Source organism: Copadichromis virginalis, linkage group LG12, assembly GCF_057382275.1.
Source record: "Copadichromis virginalis isolate Kocher_CV1m ecotype Utaka linkage group LG12, C_Virginalis_male_GT1.1, whole genome shotgun sequence".
Lineage (NCBI taxonomy): Eukaryota > Metazoa > Chordata > Actinopteri > Cichliformes > Cichlidae > Copadichromis > Copadichromis virginalis.
This window is the reverse complement of record NC_140629.1, coordinates 1,759,380-1,783,985: the sequence shown is the minus strand read 5'-3', so window position 1 is coordinate 1,783,985 and position 24,606 is coordinate 1,759,380. Positions and strand designations below refer to the sequence as shown.

General features: G+C 47.4%; 2 protein-coding genes across 6 annotated transcripts in view; both read left to right on the top strand.

The window, feature by feature from the left end:
- Positions 1-20,042, top strand: part of rad17 (RAD17 checkpoint clamp loader component) — a 33,476-nt gene extending 13,434 nt beyond the window's left edge. For all 4 annotated transcript variants that reach the window (XM_085474303.1, XM_085474301.1, XM_085474300.1 and 1 more), the window contains 14 exons: positions 2,323-2,394; positions 2,647-2,782; positions 3,598-3,734; positions 4,976-5,028; positions 6,313-6,438; positions 7,469-7,538; positions 7,615-7,735; positions 7,819-7,995; positions 10,826-10,929; positions 11,009-11,155; positions 14,630-14,758; positions 17,684-17,804; positions 18,834-18,891; positions 19,433-20,042. In XM_085474303.1, the coding sequence (XP_085330429.1) occupies positions 2,323-2,394; positions 2,647-2,782; positions 3,598-3,734; positions 4,976-5,028; positions 6,313-6,438; positions 7,469-7,538; positions 7,615-7,735; positions 7,819-7,995; positions 10,826-10,929; positions 11,009-11,155; positions 14,630-14,758; positions 17,684-17,804; positions 18,834-18,891; positions 19,433-19,625 (1,644 nt within the window). In that variant the 3' untranslated portion in view covers positions 19,626-20,042. The remainder of the gene's footprint in view (positions 1-2,322; positions 2,395-2,646; positions 2,783-3,597; positions 3,735-4,975; positions 5,029-6,312; positions 6,439-7,468; positions 7,539-7,614; positions 7,736-7,818; positions 7,996-10,825; positions 10,930-11,008; positions 11,156-14,629; positions 14,759-17,683; positions 17,805-18,833; positions 18,892-19,432) is intronic.
- Positions 20,043-20,968: 926 nt separating this feature from the next.
- Positions 20,969-24,606, top strand: part of ccdc125 (coiled-coil domain containing 125) — a 31,036-nt gene continuing 27,398 nt past the window's right edge. The window contains exons 1-2 of one of the 2 annotated variants that reach the window (XM_085474298.1): positions 20,969-21,375; positions 22,100-22,188. The gene's annotated coding sequence lies outside the window, so the exon portion shown is untranslated. Of the gene's footprint in view, positions 21,376-21,985; positions 22,189-24,606 lie in introns of those variants that run through there. The other variant, XR_014923198.1, reaches the window with a different exon arrangement.

Below are 24,606 nucleotides of genomic sequence, written 5' to 3'. Positions count from 1 at the left end.
CAGCTGTGGGGAAGAAGCTGTTCCGGTACCTGGTGGTCTTAGTCCGGAGGCTCCTGTAGCGCCTCCCAGAGGGCAGGAGGGTGAAGAGTCCATGTGATGGGTGACTGGGGTCTTTGATGATTTTCCCAGCCCTTTTCAGACACCGCTTCCTGTAGATGTCCTTTATGGCAGGAAGTGGTGCTCCGGCGATGCGCTGGGCAGTTTTCACGACCCTCTGCAACGCCTTCCGGTCCGAGGCAGAGCAGTTCCCGTACCAGACTGTTATACAGTTGGTCAGGATGCTCTCGATGGTGCAGCGATAGAAGTTCACCAGGATGTCTGAGGACAGGTGGTTCTTCCTCAGAGTCCTCAAGAAGAAGAGGCGCTGGTGAGCCTTCTTGACCAGCTTGGAGCAGTTGGTCGTCCAGGTGAGATCCTCGGAGATGTGGACTCCCAGGAACTTGAAGCTGCTCACACGCTCCACAGCCGTCCCCTTAATGTGGATGGGTGGATGTGGGTCAGCATTCCTCCTGTAGTCCACGATGAGCTCCTTGGTCTTCTCGGTGTTAAGCAGCAGGTTGTTTCTGTCGCACCACTCAGCCAGACGATCCACCTCCTCCCTGTAGGCGGCCTCATCGTTGTCACTGATGAGGCCAATCACCGTGGTGTCATCTGCAAACTTAATGATGGTGTTGGAACCATCAGCAGGTCTGCAGTCGTGGGTGAAGAGGGAGTAGAGGAAAGGGCTCATCACACAGCCTTGTGGTACACCGGTGTTCATCGTGATTGTAGATGAGCAGCGGTTATCCAGCCGGACATGTTGGGGGCGGTTGGTCAGGAAGTCCAGTAACCATTTGCAGATGAGGGAGCTGATGCCCAGGTCTGTCAGTTTCCTGATGAGTTGTGAGGGGTGGATTGTATTGAACGCTGAACTGAAGTCTATAAACAGCATTCTGGCGTAGGTGTTGTTGTTGTCCAGGTGTGAGAGGACAGAGTGCAGTGCAATGGAGACTGCATCCTCTGTGCTCCTGTTCTGACGGTATGCGAATTGGTGGGGGTCCAGGGTGGGGGGGAGACAGGATTTGAAGTGTGGATGAAGGGATTCATAGTATTGACTGGCCCCCACGCTGAATGACACCAATCCAAAAGAACACCTCTGGGATATTATGGCTACGTTCACACTGCAGGCGAAAGACTTTTCTGACCCTCTGCGACCATCTATCCGATCATGGTGTGACAGTGTGAACGGCACAAATCCGATATTTTCAAATCAGACCTGGGTCACTTTGGTATGTGTTGCTGAATACGATACAAATCTGCGACTGCTGTTTGATGGTCACGTCGCATTAAATCCGTTTTTTACGTCACTGACACAAGACAGACGCCAACTATCAGCGCCGGAGAAGACATCGCGAACGCTTCCTGTCCATCCGGTGAAACTGTTGGGAACAACGTTGGAGAAACGTGAACATTTTATTTGTACTGTATAATCTGCAGATTCTGACAGAAATCTGCAGCTATCCTTTGAAGCTCCTCTAAAACAGCAGTAAGGATCATTATTAGGCCAAATGTAGATAACTTTATAACTTAAAGCAAAAATTGGGAAACGTAAGGTCCGAAGTCTTTATATTAAGGCCATCAGTCACATGACACTGTTGGTCTGGGTCTAAACAGAGCGCGTTGTGTGTGACGTCTTCTTTTGCGCTGCTTTGAGCGTTCACACTAGAGCGCGTTTGCTGTCACATTTTATTTGTAGTGTGAAGAAGCAGACAGAAAAATCGGATTCGATCCAAAAATCTGAATTGAGCTTTAAGACCTGCAGAGTGAACGTAGCCTCAGTTCTTGTTCCATCTGCCAGCGAGCAGCTGTCCATGAGCTCAGTGATGTCTGAGGAGGTCTCCCACAACTCTGTCATCTCACAGAGCATGCTGTGACATTGCCAGGTTTGCCTGCAGGGGCCATTATAAACTAGCCTGTCACATCATTTTTCCACTTTGACTTTGGGGTGTCTGTAGACTGATCTCGACTTTAATTCCTGACACGTTACACAGTCAGTGTAGATCTACAGGACGATTTCTCTCCATTGAGATCTGATGCTTTCAATGTGTTCCTTTCATGTTTTGAACAGTATGTTTGTAGGTTTGGCCAATCAGCACTTGGGAGAAGTTCATTTGAAGTTTAAAGGCCTCTTGAGACTAAATCTGTCTTAATGTTTATTATCAGTTGTTGCAGGTTTGATTGTGTTTGTGTGGAAGATGAATGATCCCGTCCTGTGTTTGTGACGAGGTATTAGCGCTGACTGTGTACTGAGCGGTTTATGCTACGGTGTGTCCATCTGTGTAGGCTGAACTAGCTGTCCACAAGAAGAAGATGGAGGAAGTTGAGAAGTGGATCAGAGTTCACACCAACACAAAGGTAACTACGCTTTGCATTCGTACACTGAGTGAAGTAATCACGTTCAAGCAGTTCATGCTCTGATTTTTCTTTGAGTAACAGAGATAATAATGCTTCATCCTCCCTGACAAAAAGAAAATGAGTGATTGCTGGTGGAAAACTTCCCCTGCGTGGACACGTGGCTCAGCCACAGCCGGAGTTCTGATCATTTTAGGCCCTGTTGTCTGAGGAGGCTGTAAAGTCGGAGACTCAGTTTGAGCCTTTCATCTACAGAGTGGTATTTTGCTGCTGACGGGGCCGTCGGGCTGTGGAAAGACGGCCACAGTCCGTGTGCTGTCCCTGGAGATGGGCCTCAGGGTTCAGGAATGGAGTAGTCCCACAAACCTAGAAGCATACAGCAGCAGTCATGGTGAGGAAACATCTGTCTGTCCTCCTCACACGTGTCAGCGGGACAGTCATCAGCATGAAGAGGTTACCTGTAGAAATTCAGTGTGATGACTAAACCTCACCTGTGCTTAATAATGCAAATTCATTTAACAGGTATAAACTAAGTCAGATCATCTCTGGATAATAACCAGTTTCTGTCTGGACTGGAACAACAAAGAAAGTGTGTTTGGTGTGTTATTGCTGTGAAAGCCTGTTTATTGGCCCTTACATGGGGCCTCGTTTGTTAGGAAAATACATCTGTGGCTTCCAATGTTGTATTTGCCAAATCTTCCATCGTCCAGTCCAATAAACTGCACTAAACAAAAGTCAGTAGCAGGATAAGCTGGTTGGAAACTCCATGTGTGCGTTCCAGCTGTGTCAGATTTATACAAGAAGCATCACAACAACAAAGTAACTGACCAGAGACAAAGCTCCTTGTTTCCTTACTTGTGCTAAATTAGGACATTTTGGCAAATGTGAGATGTTCCAGATGGAGAGCGAAGTTTATCTTGCTCTGCATGTGTGTTTTATCTGCACTGAGCAAACCGCTGCTCATCAGGAAGTCTATACATGTTAACCAGATAGCACATCATACCAAAAGTCTAGCATGCAGAGTCTGTTCTCATATGTGCAGGTGATTACTCCTCAGGTAACCAAATGCATAGAGCTGGAGGGTGTGGGGGCACAGTGACAGTGTTGTGTTCTTGTAGCCATCCCAGTACTAACAGAAGACCACGTGCCTACACTGTAGCATACAGACTTCTGCTTCTCGTCTCTGATGCTCTAAACTTTTACTAGAGTGGCGAACGAACGGCTTCTCCTCCAGCTCTCAGTCATCACAGTTCCAGGATTTCCTCCTCAGAGCCAACAAATACAACTGCCTGAAGATGGCAGGTGATGGAGGAGTCGCGCACAACAAGCTCATCCTGGTGGAGGTATGACACACAGAGACTACTCCAGTGTTTCACTGCTGTTCATTTCAATACGACTGTACAGCTGTGGGAAGATATTATGGTCTGTATTTCAGTTTGACTGTTGCTTCATTTCCTCATAGCTCAGGGCTGGAAGGCAGTGTTAGAAATCCCTCGTTATTCATGGTGATGTCGAAGGCATCTGTTCTTTCAGTGCGTGTAACTCATTTAACAAAACTCCTCTGGTGTGAAAACAGCGCTGCGATTATGCTCTGGGATTTGTTTTGTGCTGTCACACAGTTCACTGCTGTCGTTTTTCACTGGCAGTTTGCAGTGGTCACTAACACATCGAGGAGCTCGTTCCTAAATGTGGGTCTGCGTCTATAACACGGCTCAGCCATGAAAACAGAAAACTGTACAGTGCAGCTAACTGGTCCCAGTACAGACACCGACACCACAAAGCTCTCCTACCACCTAACCACGAGGCGTGTGAAAGAGTAAGGACAGAAGTTACTAATGAGAAAGAGCCGTCGGACGCTCACCGTCAACACCAGACTCCCCGCAGTGCACCACAAAGACTCAGAGACACGAGCAGCAACACAAACACTCGAGTTGCATCGTTTATTTAGTGTTTGAGGACGTGTGCAGTGCAAGACACGTCTGACACGTGGACGAGTCAAACAGCAGAGCCCTGTGTGAGCTCAGTGCTGCACTTCAGCAGAGACGGAGACGCCACAGTGGATGTCTGCAGACTCGTGGAGCCCACATGGGCTCAGCCACTGAATGAAAGGTCCCATAGACACCACAGTGCTGGTGATCTGTGCCGTGTTGTTTTCATTTTTAATGTTGTGGCTTTGGTGGGTTCAGGGGGTTGGGAAGCTCATCTTGTGATCGGAAGGTTGCCGGTTCGATCACAACTGCTCTGTCTGTCTCGGTCGTTGTGTCCTTGGGCAAGACACTTCACCTACTGGTGTTGGCCAGAGGGGCCGATGGCGCGATATGGCAGCCTGGCTTCTGTCAGTCTGCCCCAGGGCAGCTGTGGCTACACCTGCAGCTGCCTCCACCAGTGTGTGAATGTGAGAGTGAATGAATAGTGGTGTTGTAAAGCGCTCTGAGGGTCTCGAACGGCGCTATATAAATGCAATCCATTATTATTATTATTATTATTATTATTATTATTATTAACTGTGGCATATAAACTATATAGTGGTGTAACGCAGTTTTGTTTAACATGCGTACATTTATACTCTCGTGTGCCTCTTCAGGATCTGCCAAACCAGTTCTACAGGCAGCCCGGAGCCCTGCACGAGGTCCTGAGGTAAGACCTGATCCCAGGACTCTGTGCCGTGACAAACAGCTTCACATGTTTTACATCATCAAACACATTTTCATGTTAGACGGAGGCATCAACAAATAAATACAACCTGCAGTTTGTAAATGATTTTATTTATTAGGGGTAAAAACTATCCACACACATTACACACACGCTGTAGAGGAAGTAATCGCCCCACTGGTTAAATCATGGATCAACTGTGATTAACAACATTAAGATGAAAGTTCAGCTTCAACATGGAGGTGTGCTTACTGACAGACCCGATGAATCATAAGTGCACTGAAGTAGGTCGTGGTGGTGCCACAGTGAGAAGAACCTGCTGGAAAACAAAGCCGTCCATGTTCATCACTCTAGAAAAGGTTACAAAGCCACTGCTGAGGCTTTTTGAACTCAGGTGAACCAGGATGGGAGCCAGTGCTGAACCTACCAGGGGCCATCTGTGCTGCCAACATGAATCCAGAGCATCGTGTAAACGGCACAGTGACCTTCTGACCTTCTCTGTACTTCTGCATCAGCACTCTCACATCAAAGATCACATCTGTAGAGCAGCGTGTTCAGGGTCCAGTCTTTATCTCCCTGTAGTCACTGCAGCTCTGCACGTCACCTTTGGTATTTCCTCTGCTGCCTAAAATCTCTTCCTTTGAGTATAGACAACATCGAGGTGCCCCTCATATCATTGACTTATTTTCTCAGGAGAGGATGTGACACTAGTGTCTTGCAGTGTGTACTTGTGCTTTAGATGGAGGGCTTGTACAGAGAGGACAGCCCCTGGTGGTTCCTCTGTGCTACTGACCACGCTGTCAGACGCACATATTGTGGTCTGTCTGTCAGGTGATCAACAACCCAGGACACGAGCGAGGCATCCACCTGCATCGCTGTCAGCTTTTCACCCATGAGGGCTGGCCTGATGGTATTAAATACTCTGGAAAAGTCCAAAATCACGTCCTCGTCGTGCCAAGCTGACAGAAAGCGTCTTTTTATCATACCTGCAGTTTTTCACAGTTCATTTGTTTTCACACAGCAAACAAGAACCTGTTTCTGTCCTTTTAATGATTTCTTTGAAGTGTTGAAGGTAGGATTACAGGGTAAATACTTAGTTACACCAGTACCAGCATTCCTAGTTTACATTTAGGACCAGGTTGGCCTGATTGAAGCCTTGCTGCATGCAGTGGTCTGTACACTGACTGCACTGTAAGGTTTATAATGTTTGTGTCACCAAAGCAGTGCTGTGTGGTTCCTGCTCTCAGATTCTGTCCTTGTGTCTTTCAGGCGTTTCGTGAGGACCAGTCAGTGCCCCCTGGTGTTCATAGTGTCAGACAGCCTGAGTGGAGACGGCAGTTCACGCTTTCTTTTTCCCAAAGACATCCAGGAGGAGCTGGGCATTAGCAGCATCAGGTTCTGGAAACTGTGAATGTGATTTGATAACCAGCTGTTACACACACTTCATCCTAGGCATCTTCAGATCTTGGTTTCACTGAGTCCGTAGTTGCAAACCTTGTGTAGTCAGAGCTCGATTTATTAAATAAGCAGCTAATTATGCATTCAGACCCTGAAATGAACCGTGGGAGGATGAACATGTGGATGCACAGTGCAAAGAAATCGGACCACACGTCTCAGCGACATCTGCGCGCCCATTGCAGCAGGAAAAGATGGGGCGGGAGGCACCTATAGGCATCCCAGGGAGGGGCAGCGGTTATTTCCGGGCCCCAGACCCAGCTACAGCTGCACACACAAAGGCCATTTGCTCAGTTAGTCAGTCACTCACACTTAACCCCCCCCACCCACTGATGACCCAAGTCTTTGGCCCATCTGCACACTGTGTCCCAACACCAGTCGTCCACTCAGTTACAACAGACACACAGTAAAGGGACAAGACAGACTGGTCTGGATCTGGGACAAACTGCACCAAGCAGCAGCTGCTCGCTCACCTGGAGGCCCCACCCAGTGGGTCTGTGGACACCCACGAGCCCCCCAAGCGCAGACCAGACATCCCAGTGTGGGCGAAGCAGCCAGGAAGGCGCAGACCTTTACATGCTTACTGGCAGTCTGACTCTGGAGGCATCTACGTACCAATATGAGGTCACATTAAGGCGCCACCTAGTGGCAACATTAAATATGCATACAGTTGTATGTATGTATAATCATGCAGCATGCATAAAATTACACACGAGTTTTGATTTTGTGCATCTCAAAGGCCAGAGAGCTGTTTGTGTTCCTCTCGCTGTATAACAGCGTTTACATGTTTGTTATGATTCCATTTCACACTGACTTCATCATCATCATCAACTTTTATTCGCCACATGCAGTAAACTGCAGTGAAATGAACGTGTGTGTGTGTGTGTGTGTGTGTGTGTGTGTGTGTGTGTGTGTGTGTGTGTGTGTGTGTGTGTGTGTGTGTGTGTGTGTGTGTGTGTGTGTTTTCCAGCTTTAATCCAGTGGCTCCAACTGCAATGATGAAGGTTCTCACTTGCATTGCAACCCAGGAGGCAGCAAAGGTGAGACTCTGTTCACATTCATTTGTGTGCGTCTGTGTTTGTTGTCTGCATTGTATTTGTGTGCTGTTCTAAGCAGAGCTGTAGAAGCATGTGCGTCCCAGACCAGACGCTGTTGGAAACACTGTGTTCAGGAAGCTCGGGAGATATTCGCAGTGCCGTCAACAGCCTCCAGTTCTCCTGTTTGCCCACTGATAGCTGTAAGTGTACAAATACATGTTAAATTATCTATAAATGACTTTTGATCCTAATGATTCAGTTTATTCTCACTAAAACTTTTCAGGCATGTCACTGGAAACAGGTTTATGGAGGACAAAGAAGGACAGGTCACTGTGCAGAGCTGGTTCCACAACAAGTCAAAGGAAGAAGAAGTCCAAACAGGAAGAGGCGCTCGCCATTGGAGGGAAGGATGCCTCTCTCTTCTTGTTCAGAGCACTGGGAAAGATCCTGCACTGCAAACGTTAGTCACTCCCACTTTCAGCTTCCTCTCAGCTGCTTTTGTCATCTCTGCAGTGGCAACAGTAAAATGTCTGATCTTTGTCAAAACTTACATTTATCCAAGTGAACAAACTCGGCTAATAAACACCCACTGTTTTCTTTATGTCTTTAACCCACTGACTCTCCCACTGAGCAGGGTGGAGCAGGGTGGAGCAGCTGCTGGGAGTCACATTTTCAGTTAAGGGTCATTAAGAGGCCCTGCTGTATAATTTTAGGTAGATAGTAGGTGAGTGGGTGTGAGCCAATCCTCAGTCACAACAACATTTACAGGAACATTAAAATCATTGAATCAAACCCTGAGGAGATGATGAGGTCACAGCTATCACTAAACAAACTATTACATAATGTGATTTATTACAGAGTTGTAACAAAACAATAGATACAAAGAGTAGTAATTATAAATATCCCAGTATGTTACAGATTAAATGTATACGTCAGACTGCACCATATTTCCTCTGTAGCACATGCAGAGATAGTAAAGGGTGGGAGGTACTGTCCAGCTCTTCCTTATCTGACACCACCTTAAAAAGCTCCAGCTCCATGCCCACAGTGTTACTGGCCTTGTGGATCAGTTTGAGTGTGTTGGGAGTCACGACCCTCGACCTGTGGACTTGCCTGAGTCTTCTTATTTGTCTCTAAACATGGCCGTGAGTGAAAGTGACAGGTGTGGAAGGGGTGTCAGGGCTTTGGCTGTGGTGTGGCTGTGGACTGCAGGCTGACTACAGTAACTCAGTGTTGAATCTGTTGAACACATTCGACCTCCTGGCTCTGTGCTCACGCTGTCAGCTGTGCACTACAATAAAACACATGCTGAATGACCTGCTTATGTTCTGCCATAGTTTCTGTTCTGTTTTTAATATAATTGGTCTGTGACTAACTATAGTGAACAGTAGGGGTTGAGAACGCAGCCCTGCAGGGATCCAGTGCTGAGTGACTTGACTGGACCAACTTTGGGGGGGGGGCTGGGGTTGTGTGGGAGGGGTGGTCTCAAACCAGGGAAAGAAGCAGGTGAGCTCCTCTGCTGCTGTCGGGGGTTGGGGGGCACTGGGCTTGGAAGGTGGAGAGGGCCTGGATGCCTGTGAGACCTGGTGGGGGTTGTCTGTGAAGGAGCCCTCTGTCCTCCCCCTGCAGGCCTCCTCGGCCCGTTTGATGCCCCCTCCTCAGGTTGGCTCTGGCTGTGCAGAGAGCCGTCCCTCTGAGCAGAGCCTGGACTTTTCTCATCATCCAGGTTTTTGGTTTGGGAAAACCTGGATAGTGTTGGTCACTGTCACATTGTCTCCAGGTCCAGCTGTCCAAAGATGAAGCAGTCCTGAGGAGAGCATCATCTGGACATGTTTTAATGAACCGGAGGGTGGAGGGGCCCCTGAGGGTGGTGTAGGCAGGGATGAGGAGCAGCGAGAGGCCTGAGGTTACCGTACACATGGTCCAGTGTCCTGGCCCCTCTTGGTAGGACAGTTAACATGTTGGTGGAGTTTAGGGCCGAACATTATTAAAGACCCCAGCAGCAATCTGGACGCCTGCTGGGTGCTCTCTCAGCTGTCTGCTGATGAGAAGTTGGAGGTGGCTGAGTGATGAGCTAACGTTAGCATTGGAGGGGATGTAAACTATGGTTACTATGGCTACCATTAGTCCCCGACTGTCTCAAAGGTAGATAAATAGGCCTGAATGGACATGGCCTCTATGTCTGCAGCCCTGGAGTACATAAGCCCCCACCCCTTCCCTTTGTTTCGGTGCTGGTGGTGTACGGTCCGGACCGTAGCTCCACTGAGGCATTGAGGCTTAGCAGGTGGAGCCAGGACACTGTCGGACAGAACAGTTGGAGTAAATCTTGGATTGTAGCTCATCCGTTGTTTCCTCAGCGTCACTCGCTGTTCCCCGATGACTGAAAGTGATCCGTGCGTCACACAAAGACACAACACGCCATGAAACCATAGAAACAGAAGCTGCGCAGCAGTAAGGAGCGCTGTGACGCTCGTACAGCCGTACCAACTTGAATAGGTAAAGATAAATGAAAGCAATGATCAGACTTTGAGCAGTCTGGCAGGAGTAGAGTTTAATATGCACACTGATGATTTACAGGGAGACGTGATTGAATTTGACTCTAAAAATATATTTTGTATTAGAAGCGGTCTAACATCAGGAGGTATCACAGTGCTCACACACACCTGTGAGATGGCTTTGAATCTTTTTAACATTTTATTTGAAGAAGTTGATGAAGTCATTGAGTTTAAAGGAGAGCTTGGCTCATCAGTGCTGAAGACAAACCTGAGGTTGTCCTCGCATCAGTGATGAGTAGTACCAGGTCCTGCCACCTCTTTATTGTCATTGTTCATTTACAGTGAGATTGTAGGTGCTCCACCGACTGTTCTGGAATAAAATCTAAATGACAGACAGCAGGAATAAATAGCAAACAGGAGAAACTGTACAATCGAGAGGGAGGCACACATTAATGTTAAATGTAAGAAAAATGCAGAACATTATGTTTAGAGGAGAAGAGACTCGACACAGTGAAACACAGGAGGATGTAACACAGCATCGTCTCACTGGCTGCTTGTGACGTCAGTCACTCTGCGCTGACTTTGCTTAATAAATCACATGAATCTAAATCTGCTCGGTCAGTTTGAAACCTTTTAATAATGAAGAAGAAGAACCGTGTTTTTCTCTGGTGTTCTGTGTAGTTAGGGGAGCGTGCTTGCTGTCAGTCCAGCTGCTGTTTCACCTCTTTATCTTCTGCAGGAATGAGCATGTGGATACTAAAGCTGCTGCACTGTGCCTGTGATTGTCATTGACAGGAGAGAAACATGAAGGTGCTGACGGAGCGGAGGGTGGTTGTGGGCGTGGTCTACCGTCCCACCTGCTGCATCATCACAGAGCAGCCTTACTAGTGGACCCTGAGGTGCTGATCAGCTGTTGTATTGATTTATCTTTACTTACAGGAGCATAAACGGTCTTTGGTCTTCTCTTTCTCCTGTCAGCTGGTTGTTGAGCGTTCTCACATGTCCGGAGAGTTCTTCAGCCTGTACCTTCACCAGAACTACTTGGACTTCTTCTGCGAGGTGGAGGATGTGGAAAGAGCCAGCGAGTATCTGTCTGATGCCGACCTTCTCACTGCTGATTGGACGGTCAGTCCTAACATCATTCTCATTTCTGTGGTTGTTATTTCATATCATTGTAACATGTCAATGTGAGGAACCAGCAGCCCGATGCAGGAGCTCAGTCCCTGATCCTTGGAGTCCCGGCAGTGGGCAGTACAGAGATCAGAACCCGGAGATGTGCTCATCTCTGTGCTGAGTGTTTAGACTCTAACACTTCAAAAGGGAACTAAATGAATGAACAACATGGTGCCGGTGAGGATGCTGGCTGTTACTTGGCGTCCTCCTCATTTCTGCATTTTTCGTATGTTTTTAACATTTTTTTTTTTTAATGTTTTGGAAACGTGATGCACTGATCACCTACGACAGAGAGACTCTTACACAGCACAGCATTCACTATCTGGGACCACACCAGCAGACTGGAATGGAGGCTTGTCTCGGCTACGTGATTGGAAAAGAGCCTGATAGCTGATGAACAGACGGCATTCTTCTAGCTAAAGTCCAAACTTTGGAAAACAAGCTGTCTTTATTTGCACGGAGACATGGCTTACTTCACTGGCCTTGGCTGTTGTTGCTGCGGGCATCTCCGCTCACTGCGAGGAGAGGAAGGTGTCGGGACGCTGGGAGGAGGTGGCGTGTGCACACTCACTGAGCGATGGTGTTTGGGTGTACAGTTTGATCTTGGACACTTGATCGGAGAGTTTACAGCTGTGTTCTGTACTGCTGTTTATATCCCCTCCCACGCCGACGCAACGCTGCCACGCGACGAGCTGTATGATGTCATCGACCAGCAGGAAGCACTACACCCTAAAGGGGCTTCCACTGTGACGGGCGACTTCAACAAAGCCAAACTAAAGAAAGCTCTGCCAATGTTCTCCCAGCATGTAGGCGCTCCGTCGCTCAGCCACAACATCCTGACCAGCCTTCGGCGAATCAGGAAGCTCCGGGCCAGATAACATGGTGCTTTCAAAGCACGCACTCATGAACTGGCAGCTGTCTTCAGACATGTCACTGCTTTTGTCTTTAGTCCCCTCATTTGATGGACCACCATCATCCCCAAGAAACCTAATGTGAGTTTAAAAAGGAGAACACTAAGGTCGATTAGCTCAGAACTTTGTTTTATATCTTCTCTTTGAACAAGATAGAAATGTAGGAGTAACATGGCCTTACAAACCCAGCAGTGACATCTTAAGAGATCCAGCCTACGGCTCTTCAATGGGTGTCACAGGGTCCCCAGGAAAAACATTGTAAATGTAAAATAATAAAATAAATATTCTTCTGCTGCACAGTAATGGCAGGTTTGTAATAAGGCAGATCGCGCTAACATAATATGCACTGTTAGTTGATTATTTACCTGCCGCATTAACGGGAGAGGACGTGCAAACGTTACCGCTGCTGCCGGGCTGAGATTCACGAGTCCAGAATTAAAAACATGACATTCATTTAAGGTCATCGTGTGTTTTGTGAGCAAATGCTTTTGCATATTCGTAGTGTTTCCTCCCTTAAATGAAATATCTGCTTTGCAAGTATTGCAAGTTGCCCTGTTGTCATCCGTTCTCATAAAGTGTAACCAAACTTTTGAGCGTTTGAGCCGCCGTGTTTCCTGCCAGGTAAATGACGCTCCGCAACGCGGTGACGTCATTCAGGGCGACTGGAATCGATAAGAGAATCGAATGGCAAACAATTCCAAGGAACTGAAACAGTGGGAACCGGTTCTCAACAAGAACCGGGTTTCGACACCCATCCCTAGTCCTGAGGTGCTTTGAGCGTATAGTGAAAGCTCACATCTCCACTCTCTGCTACACTCAGTCCTTTGCCTACAGGACAAACAGATCAGTCGCTCCGCACACGGCCCTCTCCCACCTGGACCATAGGAGCACACATGCTGTTTATTAGCTGCAGCTCTGCTTTCAGTACTATAATTTCATCCAGGCTCAGCATCAAACTTTGGAATCTGCACATCAGTGACTCCTTATCCACCTGGATCCTGGACTTCCTGACAGACAGATCACGGATCAGCAGCGTCACATCTTCTCCTACCAGAAGCTTCTTGTTGACTTATGGCTAAACTGCCAATCAGCCGGTCCAGGTGGAGATGAGTGCTTACAGAGCAGAGGTGAGAGCCCTGGCATCGTGGTGTCAGGACAACAACCTGCTGCTCAACGTCAGCAAGACCAAGGAGCTCATTGTGGACCACAGAAAACTGCAGGGTGGAGGGGACACCCCCATTTACACTGAGGGGACAGAGGTGGAGAGAGTCGGATGGTTCCTGGGGATTAACATCAGTGAGGATCTGACCTTCTCACATCACGTGGATGTAGTCACAAAAACAGTGAAACAGCAGCTGTTGTTTCTGCATCGGCTGAGATTTAGCATGGACTCTGTCGATGCACCAGCAAAGTATTCTGTCTGGCTGTAGCTGACCTGCTGTGGCACCTGAAACGCTCTGGACCACCAAGCTCTATGGAGGGTGGTCAGATCAGTGCTGTATATCACCAGGTCTGAGCTACCAGCATCCAGGACCTCTGCAGGCAGCGCTGTGGGAGGAAGGCCCAGTGGATCCTGTTTGATCCCAGCCACCCAAACCATCTACGCTCCTGTCAGGCAGGAGCTACAGCAGAATCCACAGCAGCAGATTCGGGGACCGTTTCTACCCACAAGCCACCAGGCTCGGGCAGCGGTTTGATCCGTCTGTCGTCTCTGCTGGAGTTTAACTGTGAACATCTTGGGTCCAATAATCTGGACTGTTCATATTACAGAAAACCAAGGGAAGAACCCGTATCGCCTCTTCACCTAAAGGCCGGATCGACTCGGCACGGTTCACCACACTCTTCAGGGTTTTCCATTAGGCCACAGTACCTGGTCCCAGGTCTTTTTTTAGTACCTGAGCAGGCACTAAAATGTGACATCATCAGACTGTATGCCACTGATTGGCTGGTCAGTTGACGAGTCATGAGAACTGCCCGAGTTTGAATTTTCCCCCGAGTGCGACGAAACCCACAGACTGAGCAGCAGGTGTATCCGTGATTCAACGTCCACCTTTTTGGTAGCGCTCGTCTTCCATATTAATTCCACTGTAGGATGCTTGGACACGTTGCTATGACGACAACCTGAACGTCGGCGGAGTGCGACTCTGACTGCAGAAAGATAAAGGCTGTAAAGAAGCCTCAGCTGGTTAAACTGTGTTAAATACAACACACAGTTAGAAGTAAGTTACTTCAGAGAGATAAACATGCCAAGGAGCAAACGCTGGTCCTCAGATCCCTCCTTTGTTCTCACATGTTGTTTTAAAACACCGAGAGGATGATGGTGAAAAGCACACAACCAACAGGCGAGGTCACAATGCCCTAACCCTCAGTGCGGCGGGATCACACCTGCTCGCAGGTCCAAGAGTGGAAACTTCTGTTTTTGCTGCTACAGCAGAGCTGTAAGTGGCCTGTAGTGTACTGCTGCGTGTGCTGTATCTGTGTCTCCTGTATGAATGGCCGTCTGTACTGTTTCCAGAATCGCAGCGTTTTGGGGGATTATGGGTCTTCAGTGGCCACGAGAGGCCTCCTTCACTCCAACTCTCAGCTGGCGTCTGTTGGCTTCAGAGCCCTGCACAAACCCAGCTGGCTGCTCGTCAACAGGAAGGTGAGTGACTGAGATCAGATGTCACAGCATCTGGAGCTCAGCTGTTAAACATTTAGTGTTACTTTATTACCTGTGACATTTCAAATGAGCAGCATGAATTTACACTGGACTGTCTTCATGAAATGGATTCTGTAGTTATCAGTAACTGGTTCAACATCTGCTTCCAAACTTCACTCATCAGCTTCTTTTTGTGCTCTGACTTTTCTCTTTTGTGCTATTTAAACTATTCAGCTTGTGTCAGTAAAATCTGACAGTATTTTCATGGAGGTTCATGACGCGACTCTAAATGCTTCTACGTGTTTTCAGCTACAGGCACCATTCAAAGTTGATACCAGGACATTGTTCCAGTTTCATGCTTCATCGTCAGCTTCAGTCAGAGACACACTGAGTGTAGGAGGGATGATAGAGTTCATCCTTCCTCTTCATCTGCTGCTGAGCCCATATTTTGCAGCCATAATTTTACCCACAATTCATAGAGCCACACTTCTTCTTTCAAATAGCTCGTCTCTCCAAACTAACAAATGCAAACATTTTGATGAAAGTGGATCCAAGCAGGAGGAGAACCTTCTAACTGAAGCATGGGGGGATATTTTAGTCTGTCTGAACAGCAGGACAGACCCTGTTTTTGTCCTCTGATGATCACATGTTTGACATCAGGAACATAACAAAAATATGTTTGTGTAGAACTTCTTGGCACTGAGTTTAAAAACCATTGCTTAGTGTCCTGGATTTAGAAGCAGTCCATTGATGGCTGCACCAGGCTCAGTAAGAGGGATTGGTCACAGAGTAACATGATGTGAGCCATCACTGCAGCTCAGCTGTTGGTAGGAAGGGAACAATAAACCACCCAAACCATATCTGGCCCTCTGTGGGAAAGTATTTGCCCAAAGCCCACAGTGACAACGAAACGTCTGGAAAAATATTCTGTGAACTGAAGAGTTCAGTTTATTTTGACAGGTTTGAGTCACAGCTGGTGCAGCACTAACATGGCATTTGATAAAACATCATCACACCAGTCAAACGTGGTGGTGGTGGTGGTGTGCTTTGCATGGCTTACACGTGAAATCTGCTCTCTACCAGGAAACTGAACGAGAATGTCAGAAACAAACCAGGTTCACCTCTGAATGACTGATGAAGACACTCCAGCACCTTCAGTTTTTAAAAAGGCCCAAACCCCATCGGCATGAAGCTAAACAAGGGCGATCGTGGCTCAAGAGTTGGGCGTTCGCCTTGTAATTGGAAGGTTGCTGGTTCGAGCCCCGGCTCGGACAGCCTCGGTCGTTGTGTCCTTGGGCGAGACACTTCACCCGTTGCCTACTGGTGGTGGTCAGAGGGCCCGGTGGCGCCAGTGTCCGGCAGCCTCGCCTCTGTCAGTGCGCCCCAGGGTGGCTGTGGCTACACTGTAGCTGCCATCACCAGTGTGTGCATGTGTTCGTGAATGGGTGGATGACTGGATATGTAAAGCGCTTTGGGGTCCTTAGGGACTAGTAAAGCGCTATATAAATACAGGCCATTTACCATAAACAGGCTGTTCATGCTTAACAACCCTCCAATGTGGCTGAATTCAAACGGTAAGGAACAGTTGGCCTAAACGTCTCCACATCGGTGTGAAAGACTCGCTGTGACTAATCATAAAGGCTTGATGGCAGCTATTGCTGCAGTCGCCTAGTGGGACGACTGCCAGTGAAGATGCTGTTAAGCCCAGTATGTGCAGGTGTCCTCTGAGTGGGAGACATTTAGAGCGCTTGCTATGAAGGAGATGGTGTGTAGCTCCAGGACACTCTTTGGTAGTTCGTTGTCAGATGCAGAGCCATCAGGTGAGCCACACCCTGGTGTGCTCTTTTCATGACCTGAGATGCTGAATACGAGCTGCGTTGGTCTGCTCTCGGGTTGCTTCCTGGATCGCTCTCTGTGATAAGAACGAGGATATTTGTTGTAAATGGGGGGGTCCTCCCAACCCACTGTAGTGCAACATGATCCTACTGTCTCTGTATTCTTGTTGAGAGATGACCCAATGCCACAGAAGGTGTTTGGCTCCCTCTTGTGGCAGAACCGGGTGTTGCAGTCCAGGGGATGTGCAGCCTATGCATGCATGGGCGGCACATGTTTGGCCAGGTGTCATGTGGCTGGACACCGCTGAGGACCTTCTCTTGTGGGAGATGCTAGGCCGTCCTCTTCCTCTGGGGGACCAACTGTCTGTGACTGGGGGACCCTGAGTGGCAGTAGGTGGGATGTGTTTTCTAGGCCAGTGGGTTTGGATACTGGGATCCTGTGGAGCTGTCTGCAGGGGATTTTAAGTGTCAGCATGCTGGCTGGTGCCCAGTGACCTGGACAGACATGCAGCGAGCGGGTGGAGGTGTGGGCACGGCCTGGGTCTATGAAGGCACAGCTGCACGGCGTCGCCCTCTTTCTTTTTCTCTTCACGCTGCCGTGGCAACGGTGGTGCCAAAAGGGCCAGCGCCTGGATGCACTCATCAGAGATGTCACGTTTCCTTTTTCAAGAACACCGACAAATTCCGCCACCTTACCTCGCGTCTGGACGATGGTGCTGAAAGCCCTCTGCGGCTGCTCCGGTGAGGTGGAGACGTGATGGAGCCCAGCTCCTCCCAAAGCTCACTGCCATCAGTTGAGCAGAGTTTGTGGTCCCTCAGATCTGTCAGTCCATGTACACTTTTCAGTTGGACAGTTTCACCAAACACTCGCTCCCTTACAGCCCTGCAGTGGCTCTCTCTGAAACAGCCTCTCAGCCACACACGGCTTCAGTCCCCTGTGAAGTTTGGAGCGTCATAGTGATGTTTCTTATTTGGATCATTGCTCCTGTACAATAAGAGTGTATTTTTCAGGGGATGCAGTTTGATGCAAATCATTCCAAACTGCACATAGTGACCAGTGATGGTGTGCTAACTCTGCTGTTGTCCCTGGCAGCACTGGGAGAACTGTGTGGCTGCCCAGTCCTTGTTCCGGAGCTTTTGCCTGACTCCGCTCAGCCTGCAGACTGAGCTGCTTCCATACTTGGCCAAACTCACCAACCCTATGAGGAACCAAGGTAAGGCCCACGGGTACACGGGGGGTACTTTCAGGGAAAACCTGTTTTATTAAGGAGTGGAGTTTGCAGACAGATGTTCGTTTGTGCCACAGCACCTCATTAGAAGTGTGACTCTGCAGCATCACTCGGAGGATCCAAACAGCACTGACAGCGCTCCAGTTGTTCCACTTTTTTTTTTTTTTTTAAATACTTTCTCGCAAGGGAAACCAACACATTCACATATTCCAAAATACACAACGCCTTGTTTTACTTACACATACTACATATTACACAGGTGCATGTTCCATTCAAACAAATTCACAGAGGTATCAGTTTCTAGTCTCTTGACGTATAACGATCCCATCGTTCCCAAAGTCTCTCTCCTTTCTCCTTCTGTAGCCGCAGTGAGAGGGTAATCAGCCTATGCATGCATGCGCTGTCAGCATTTTCCAGATGCACTGCAGTGTAGCAGTGACACATGTAGTGTAATAGTAGTGACACAGCGTTAGTCAAGTCTGTTTTCACTGGAAACTTTCAGTATAACAGTTTAACAATACCTGAAGGAACTTCACAGTATTGTTACCTGAGCACGCTGACCGTGAACAAACATCCTTCCTGGGATGTTGTTCGATCTTTTTAACCAGCTGCTTAAAGCCCTCCATTGCATCCATGTCACTGCTCAGTTCCAGTCACAGAGAGGTGCAGCAGTGATGCTCAGCTGGGCTGGTTGTAGTTTTTGCCTTAGAGCAAAGCAGGTTTGTTGTTTCCACCTGTCACCGTATCCATCACTCAGTATGATTTATTTAATTATTTTTGTGACTCGTGTGAAAATGATTCCTGATGTTGTCACAGAGTGACACAGACAGCACAGCTGTGTGGCCTCCTTACAGAGCTCAGAGCCGAGCATCATTACTGTGAGAATCACATGTTGAGTCAGTGGTAGTTGTTGCAGTGAATTGAGGCATCACTCACATACCTGATGTAATGTTAGTGATGTTAATGTGCTGAGCACAGCTGTGGACTCATGTCTGTGCTGCTCTGTTCCTACAGACCAAATCACATTTATCCAGGATGTGGGGCAGATGTCACTGAGGAGATTCTCCAGCAGGTACCACACTCTGTCATTTACTGTCAAACAGCACAGGATGTCTTTATTGTCACTACACAGTTGCAGGTAGAACAGGAGTGATTGGACTGAGGGTTGGATGGCTGTTTTCTTTCACCAGCTGTTTGGTCCTTGTTGCTGTTCTTTCTTTCGTTTCCTGGAACATGTCAGTAGGTTGGACGTGGTGCGCTTGTTTTATCAGCTCTGTTTGTGTGGCTCCAGCAGGCTGAGGTCATCATAACTGTGATCAGACCGAAGAACAAATGTTTCTGTTGTTTTAACAAAGTAACGATGTATTCTGACAGAACAGTAATAATGCCAACAGAACTTTGTGTGTTCTGCTACAGCTGCTGCAGTGTTCATATTTGCTATTGTTACAAATGTACATGTTTTAAGAGTTTTCTTCTTTTGTCTCTTTAAAGTTCTAGTTGAGCTCCTGTTACCGTGGATACTGTAACACATCATAGTGGTGTCCCGTGTCAGTGACCTCACGTTTTAACCTGATCTTTGACCTCTGATCTTTGGTTTTCTCTTGTGTGTCCAGATTAAAACCAGAGGCTCTGACAGACAAAGAATCAGGCGAGCTGGAAATGGACAGTGAGGTGGAGGAGAAGGAGGAGGTGAAAGAGGCAGGTGGTGCTGAGGAGGGTCTGCCAGCCAGCCAACCCCAGCCCACCTTAAATCAAGTCCTCCTAGAGGACGAAGACCTGACCATAGAGGAATACATCAGTGACTGAGCCCTCTGTGCTGTATCCACTGATACGTTTGTGTTCTAGAGGAAGTTCTCTGCTTTGTGAATAAGTTGTTGAAGTTGGTACTTTTCTAAGTCACAAACCCACGGTGGGCCCCAGCGTGACTCCCAGCAGACCCAGCTCCTTCCACAGATGAGTGTTTCTGCCTCTGAGGTATCATCATCTGTCCCACAGAGCCTGCATGTCATCCTGTAGTTTTACACAGGCTGATAATCCTGAGGATCGTTCATCGTTACAATAATCTAGAAATCTCTCAAAGTGAAGCTAAATTATTTGGTTCTGTCAGTTAAACTTATTATTTATTGGTTTTGCTGAGTGACTGTTCAGGATCGATGACTGTTCCCCGTTACAGTCTGTTTAGTAAAGGATCAAGTGTATGAATAAATGTAAGAAATGAATGCAGTCTTATTGTTGGACACACCTTCTTCCAATATTTACTCAACAGTTTCTAGTGACGCTCTGCAACATGCTCCATCTGCTGATGGTGACTCATTAAACTCCTCCATCATAAAGTTGACTGCGTGAATGAAACAACCAGAGTGTGATAGCGTTGAAAGCAAAGGTGGACTATTACAGAAACATCTACAGGTATAAAAACACAGCATCACAAACTGTGATCCTCAAACACACCTGTCAACAGAACCTGTTTCACCTGAGCACCACTGTCAGTCACACGGTGCTGTTAGCATCACGCATGTGCCTTTACATCGATGTAGTTTCATGTCATGCTTATCGCAGCCTGAAGGATCCAGTGCTGAGAGCTACATCTGATTACCTGTTGGTATATTTGTTGTAGAGAAATGACCGAAGTGCTGCACTCTGATTTATTCAGGTTGTGTTGGACAGAACTAGGAGACGTCTTGATGCTCGATCATCCAGGTAAGAAAATCCAAAGGTTGATTCTGTTCATGTGGACGTTTCAGTGGGAGAAACGTTTCATCATCATCAGGTGACTTCTTCCGTCTCAGCTGACTGCAGGTTTCCAACCTTAGAAACAGGACATGTGCACAGTGACTGAAACTAGCAGCACTGAATGAACACTGGGCTGGGGAGGTCAGTTCCATACAGGGATGCTTCCCCACACTGAGGGCCCAATGGATTGGGCCATGGAAAGTCTTGGAAAAAGGTTTATGAAAACATGGATGACCTAACAGCGCCACACACGGGAAACTTAGGCTTTGTTAGGTCGTCATTGGAGTTTACTGGCTGATTCATCACAAGAAACGTCAGTTGCAACCACAGACTTTAATATATTGAAGAAGTGTTTTGTTTTAAATAAAACTTTTTTTTTTTTTTTAATTTATAAATGCTGGTGGTTGTTCATTAAACTTCGTTTGCAAATGTGACCTGTTCAGAACTAATGATTGTTGGTAAGTTCAGCACAAGGAGCTGGGTCAGGTCACCTACCAGTGCGAGGCCGGTGGTTTGATCCGCGGCTACTCCAGTCTCCAAGATACTAACCTCAAATTGCTCTCTGGTGCATTAATGGGACTGAATGTGTGACAATGTTAGAAAAGGTGCTTATATTTGAATTGGTGAGTGAGATGTTCTAGTAGAAAAACACTTTACAGGGAAACGACTAACTAATGTTAGTTTGGTCCTCACGTCTCCGAGTACAGTTTACTCTTAACTCATGTTGTTATGCCCGTCATTGTGGAGGAAGCAAAGAAAGAAAAATATATATGAAGAAATATTCTTGGGTAGATCGTCTACAGAGACATCCCCCCCTTTTCAGGTAAGCTTCTCTTCCACATTAAAGAAGTCTATAACAATCTGTAACCATGTTTTTACTGCACAATCAACAGTCTGACGCACAGCCGTCTGATACACGCAACAGTAAAAACTGTTAGAGAAAAATGTGTCTTTTAATAACAACTTCTTTCTTTATGCTGATTCTACATTAGGGTAGAGAAACAGCAACACGTTGCAGCAACACGTTGCAGCAACACGTTGCAGCAACACGTTGCAGCAACACGTTGCAGCAACACGTTGCTTCTCCTGAGCACAGCTGTGTGTTGCCTCAACAGTGAAAATCATGTAAATTAAGATGAGAAATTAATTGATTGACTTCTGTAAACGCATCATATTATATTCCGAGGTGTTTTTAAGGTATGAGTGTGTAGACTTATAATAAACAATGCATGATAATAATGCTGGTTAATAAACTTCCCAACTAGACACATAACGATGAACTGTTGAGTGCAACTTTTATTTCTGTGCTGAGGTATTTAATCTTCATGCGACTACTCTTTAAAAACGATGAAAGAAGCCTGTGTAAACAAACAACCAGTTAATATAAAAACCAGTTAATCTGACACACCGGAAGTCGTTTCGTGTTGGCGCGTGCACTGTGCTGGAGGTTTCAGACGCGGTTGGTCGCTGCTGGGCGAAAAGCTGTTTTTGGACTTTCTAATGTGTATTTTTACTTTCTTTTTTCCGTCTCCGCTTTAACTTCGCAGGTTTCGCTCTGAAACTATAGTTTCATTAAAACGGATCTTCATCCGGGTCGGAGCAGACGCAAAAGCTTACCTTTGTCTCAGGTTCGCAGGTAAGAGGAAGTCATTCAGAAAACAGCATAAATTTTGACATTTTAAAAACACTTCATATCTTTAATGCACGTTGTTTCTGTCACATGTCGTCTAATAATCATTTGTATTCTTTTGCTTTGTGTGTTTAGTCTCTGCTGTATGATAGTTTTGTTAGCCTCCACTTAAAGTAATGTAGTCAAGCTAGCTCCCACGTGCTGCAGCAGAGAAGTGATTTCAAAATAAAAGCGGCGAGCTGGCCAGCGTGATTTCAAGATGAGCAACGAAAAAGATGAGATACAGACTCATGCATAAATACAACAAAGGAATATAAATGTATGCAAAGGTAATAATTAGAAAGTAGCATTGATGCACATAATAAATTGGAGAATAAGACTGTGTATTAACATTAAAAACAGTCAAGTAGTGGTTTCTGAGTTCAGCGTGGACGTGGCTGGAGAGTAAAAACTGTTCAGGAGTTGTCCTGTGTGAGTTAGGTCGTTTGGAGGTGTGGCCCCTGATTGACCTGAGGTGCGTCTGGAGGGCAGGGGGTCAAACAGGTGGTGAGTGGGATGTGAGGGGTCACCTGTAACAGCCCTAGTTTTCCTGAGACAGGAGGAGCTGATGATGACCTCGAGTGGTAGCAGCGGGCAGCCATTGATTTTGGTCAGTGTTAATGAGCCTCTGCGCAGCCTCCTTGTTCTCTTTTGGCCCCTGTGTACCAACACCAGGCAGGAGGAGAGCACGCTCTCCACTGAGGAGTGGTGGAAGGCCAGCAGCTCCTGGTCCAAGTTTTTCTTCCTCAGGACACGGAGGAAGTGCAACTGAGGTTGGTGGCGACGTAGGTGCCCGAGAAACCTGAAGGTGGAGACAGTTTCCACCTGTTTTCCATTTTTAATGAGAGGGAGTGGACTCGTCTGTGCCTCCTGAAGTCCATGATGAGTTCTTTGGTTGGATGTTCAGTTTCAGGTGGTTTTCTGAGCAGCAGCAGGACAAATTCTCTACCTCTGCCCTGCACACTGTCTGATGTCTGTTAGAGATGAGACCAGCCACGGTGGTATCATCGGTATACTTAATGATGACGGTGGTCGGGTGGGTTGGAGACTGGGGCCGGTTGGTGAGGAGGTCTTTGGCCCAGGGGAAGGTGGCAGAGGGGATGTTCTGGTGGTCCAGTTCGTTGATTTTTGGGATTTTTGTGTTAAACGCTAAACTGTAGTCGACGAGGAGCATCCTCACGGAGCTCTTCCTGTTCTCCAGATGGCTCAGTGCTCTGTGGAGGCTGATGGTGATGGTATCCTCTGTAGGCTGGTTTGCTTTGTAAGCAGACTGGTGGGTATCGAGACAGGAGTGGAGGCTGAAAGCCTTTATTGTCATTATACGCAGTATAACAAGATTAAAAAGCAGCTCCATAAAAGTGCACATATGCTAGCACATTATAAGAAAGCCTATAATAAAATAACCATAAGAATAATATAAATACACAGCACAAGAGTGACAGAGTTTGAGCACCGACAGTTTAAAACAGACATGAGTTCAGAGATATTTCAGTGCAGATTACTTTGGTGCAAGGTTGAGTTTGGTGATAGCTTTGGGGAAGAAGCTGTTCCTGAGTCTGTTCTGGCCCACATGGATCTGAAGCGCCTGCCAGAGGGCAGTAGGTTAAAAAGATGGTAGCCGGGGTGGGTAAGGAGGGCAGGGTGTTTCTGGCCCTGCTGAGACAACGGGAGTTATAGACGGCAGACGAGGAGGGCTGTGGGCAGTGGATGATTCTTTGTGCTGTGTTCACCACCCTCTGCAGTCTCGTCCTGTCTGCCTCCGTGCAGCTGGCGTGCTGCACTGTCACTGCATAGGTCAGCAGGCCCTCGATGGTGGATCTGTAGAAGGTCACCAGCAGTGTTTAGTTGCTCCTTCCTGAGGAAGTGTAGCTGCTGCTGGGTCTTCTTGCCTCCACTTGCTCTACACATTCACCGTTTATGTGCAGGGCGGCACAGCCTGAAGTCCAGGATGAGTTCCTTGGTCTTGGTGATGTTAAGTGCCAGGGGTCTGTAGGTAGTCTGTGATGTGCTGAGACACTGAAGTAAAGATGCCACTGAAGGCTGTGAGGTGGGAGTTGGTATATTCTCATTAACTATAGCTGCCTTTCCCAGCAGCAGGTTGGTTTTTCTAGTCCATGCTAGTTCCACTTCTTTGCCACTGATGTGCACTGGTGTGTACATCCTTCTTTCTCCTGAAGCAGATGATCACTTCCTTTGTTGTCTTCATATTGAGTGGAAGGTTATTGTCTTTAAATCACACTGCAGCTGTGTTGCACTTCCTCCCTGTAGGCAGATCAGCATCACCACCGATGTGTCATCAGCAAATCTGACCGTGACACTGGTGTTATGTGATGGGGTGCAGTCATGTGTGTACAGGAAAGGGCTTAACAACAACCTTGTGGGGCT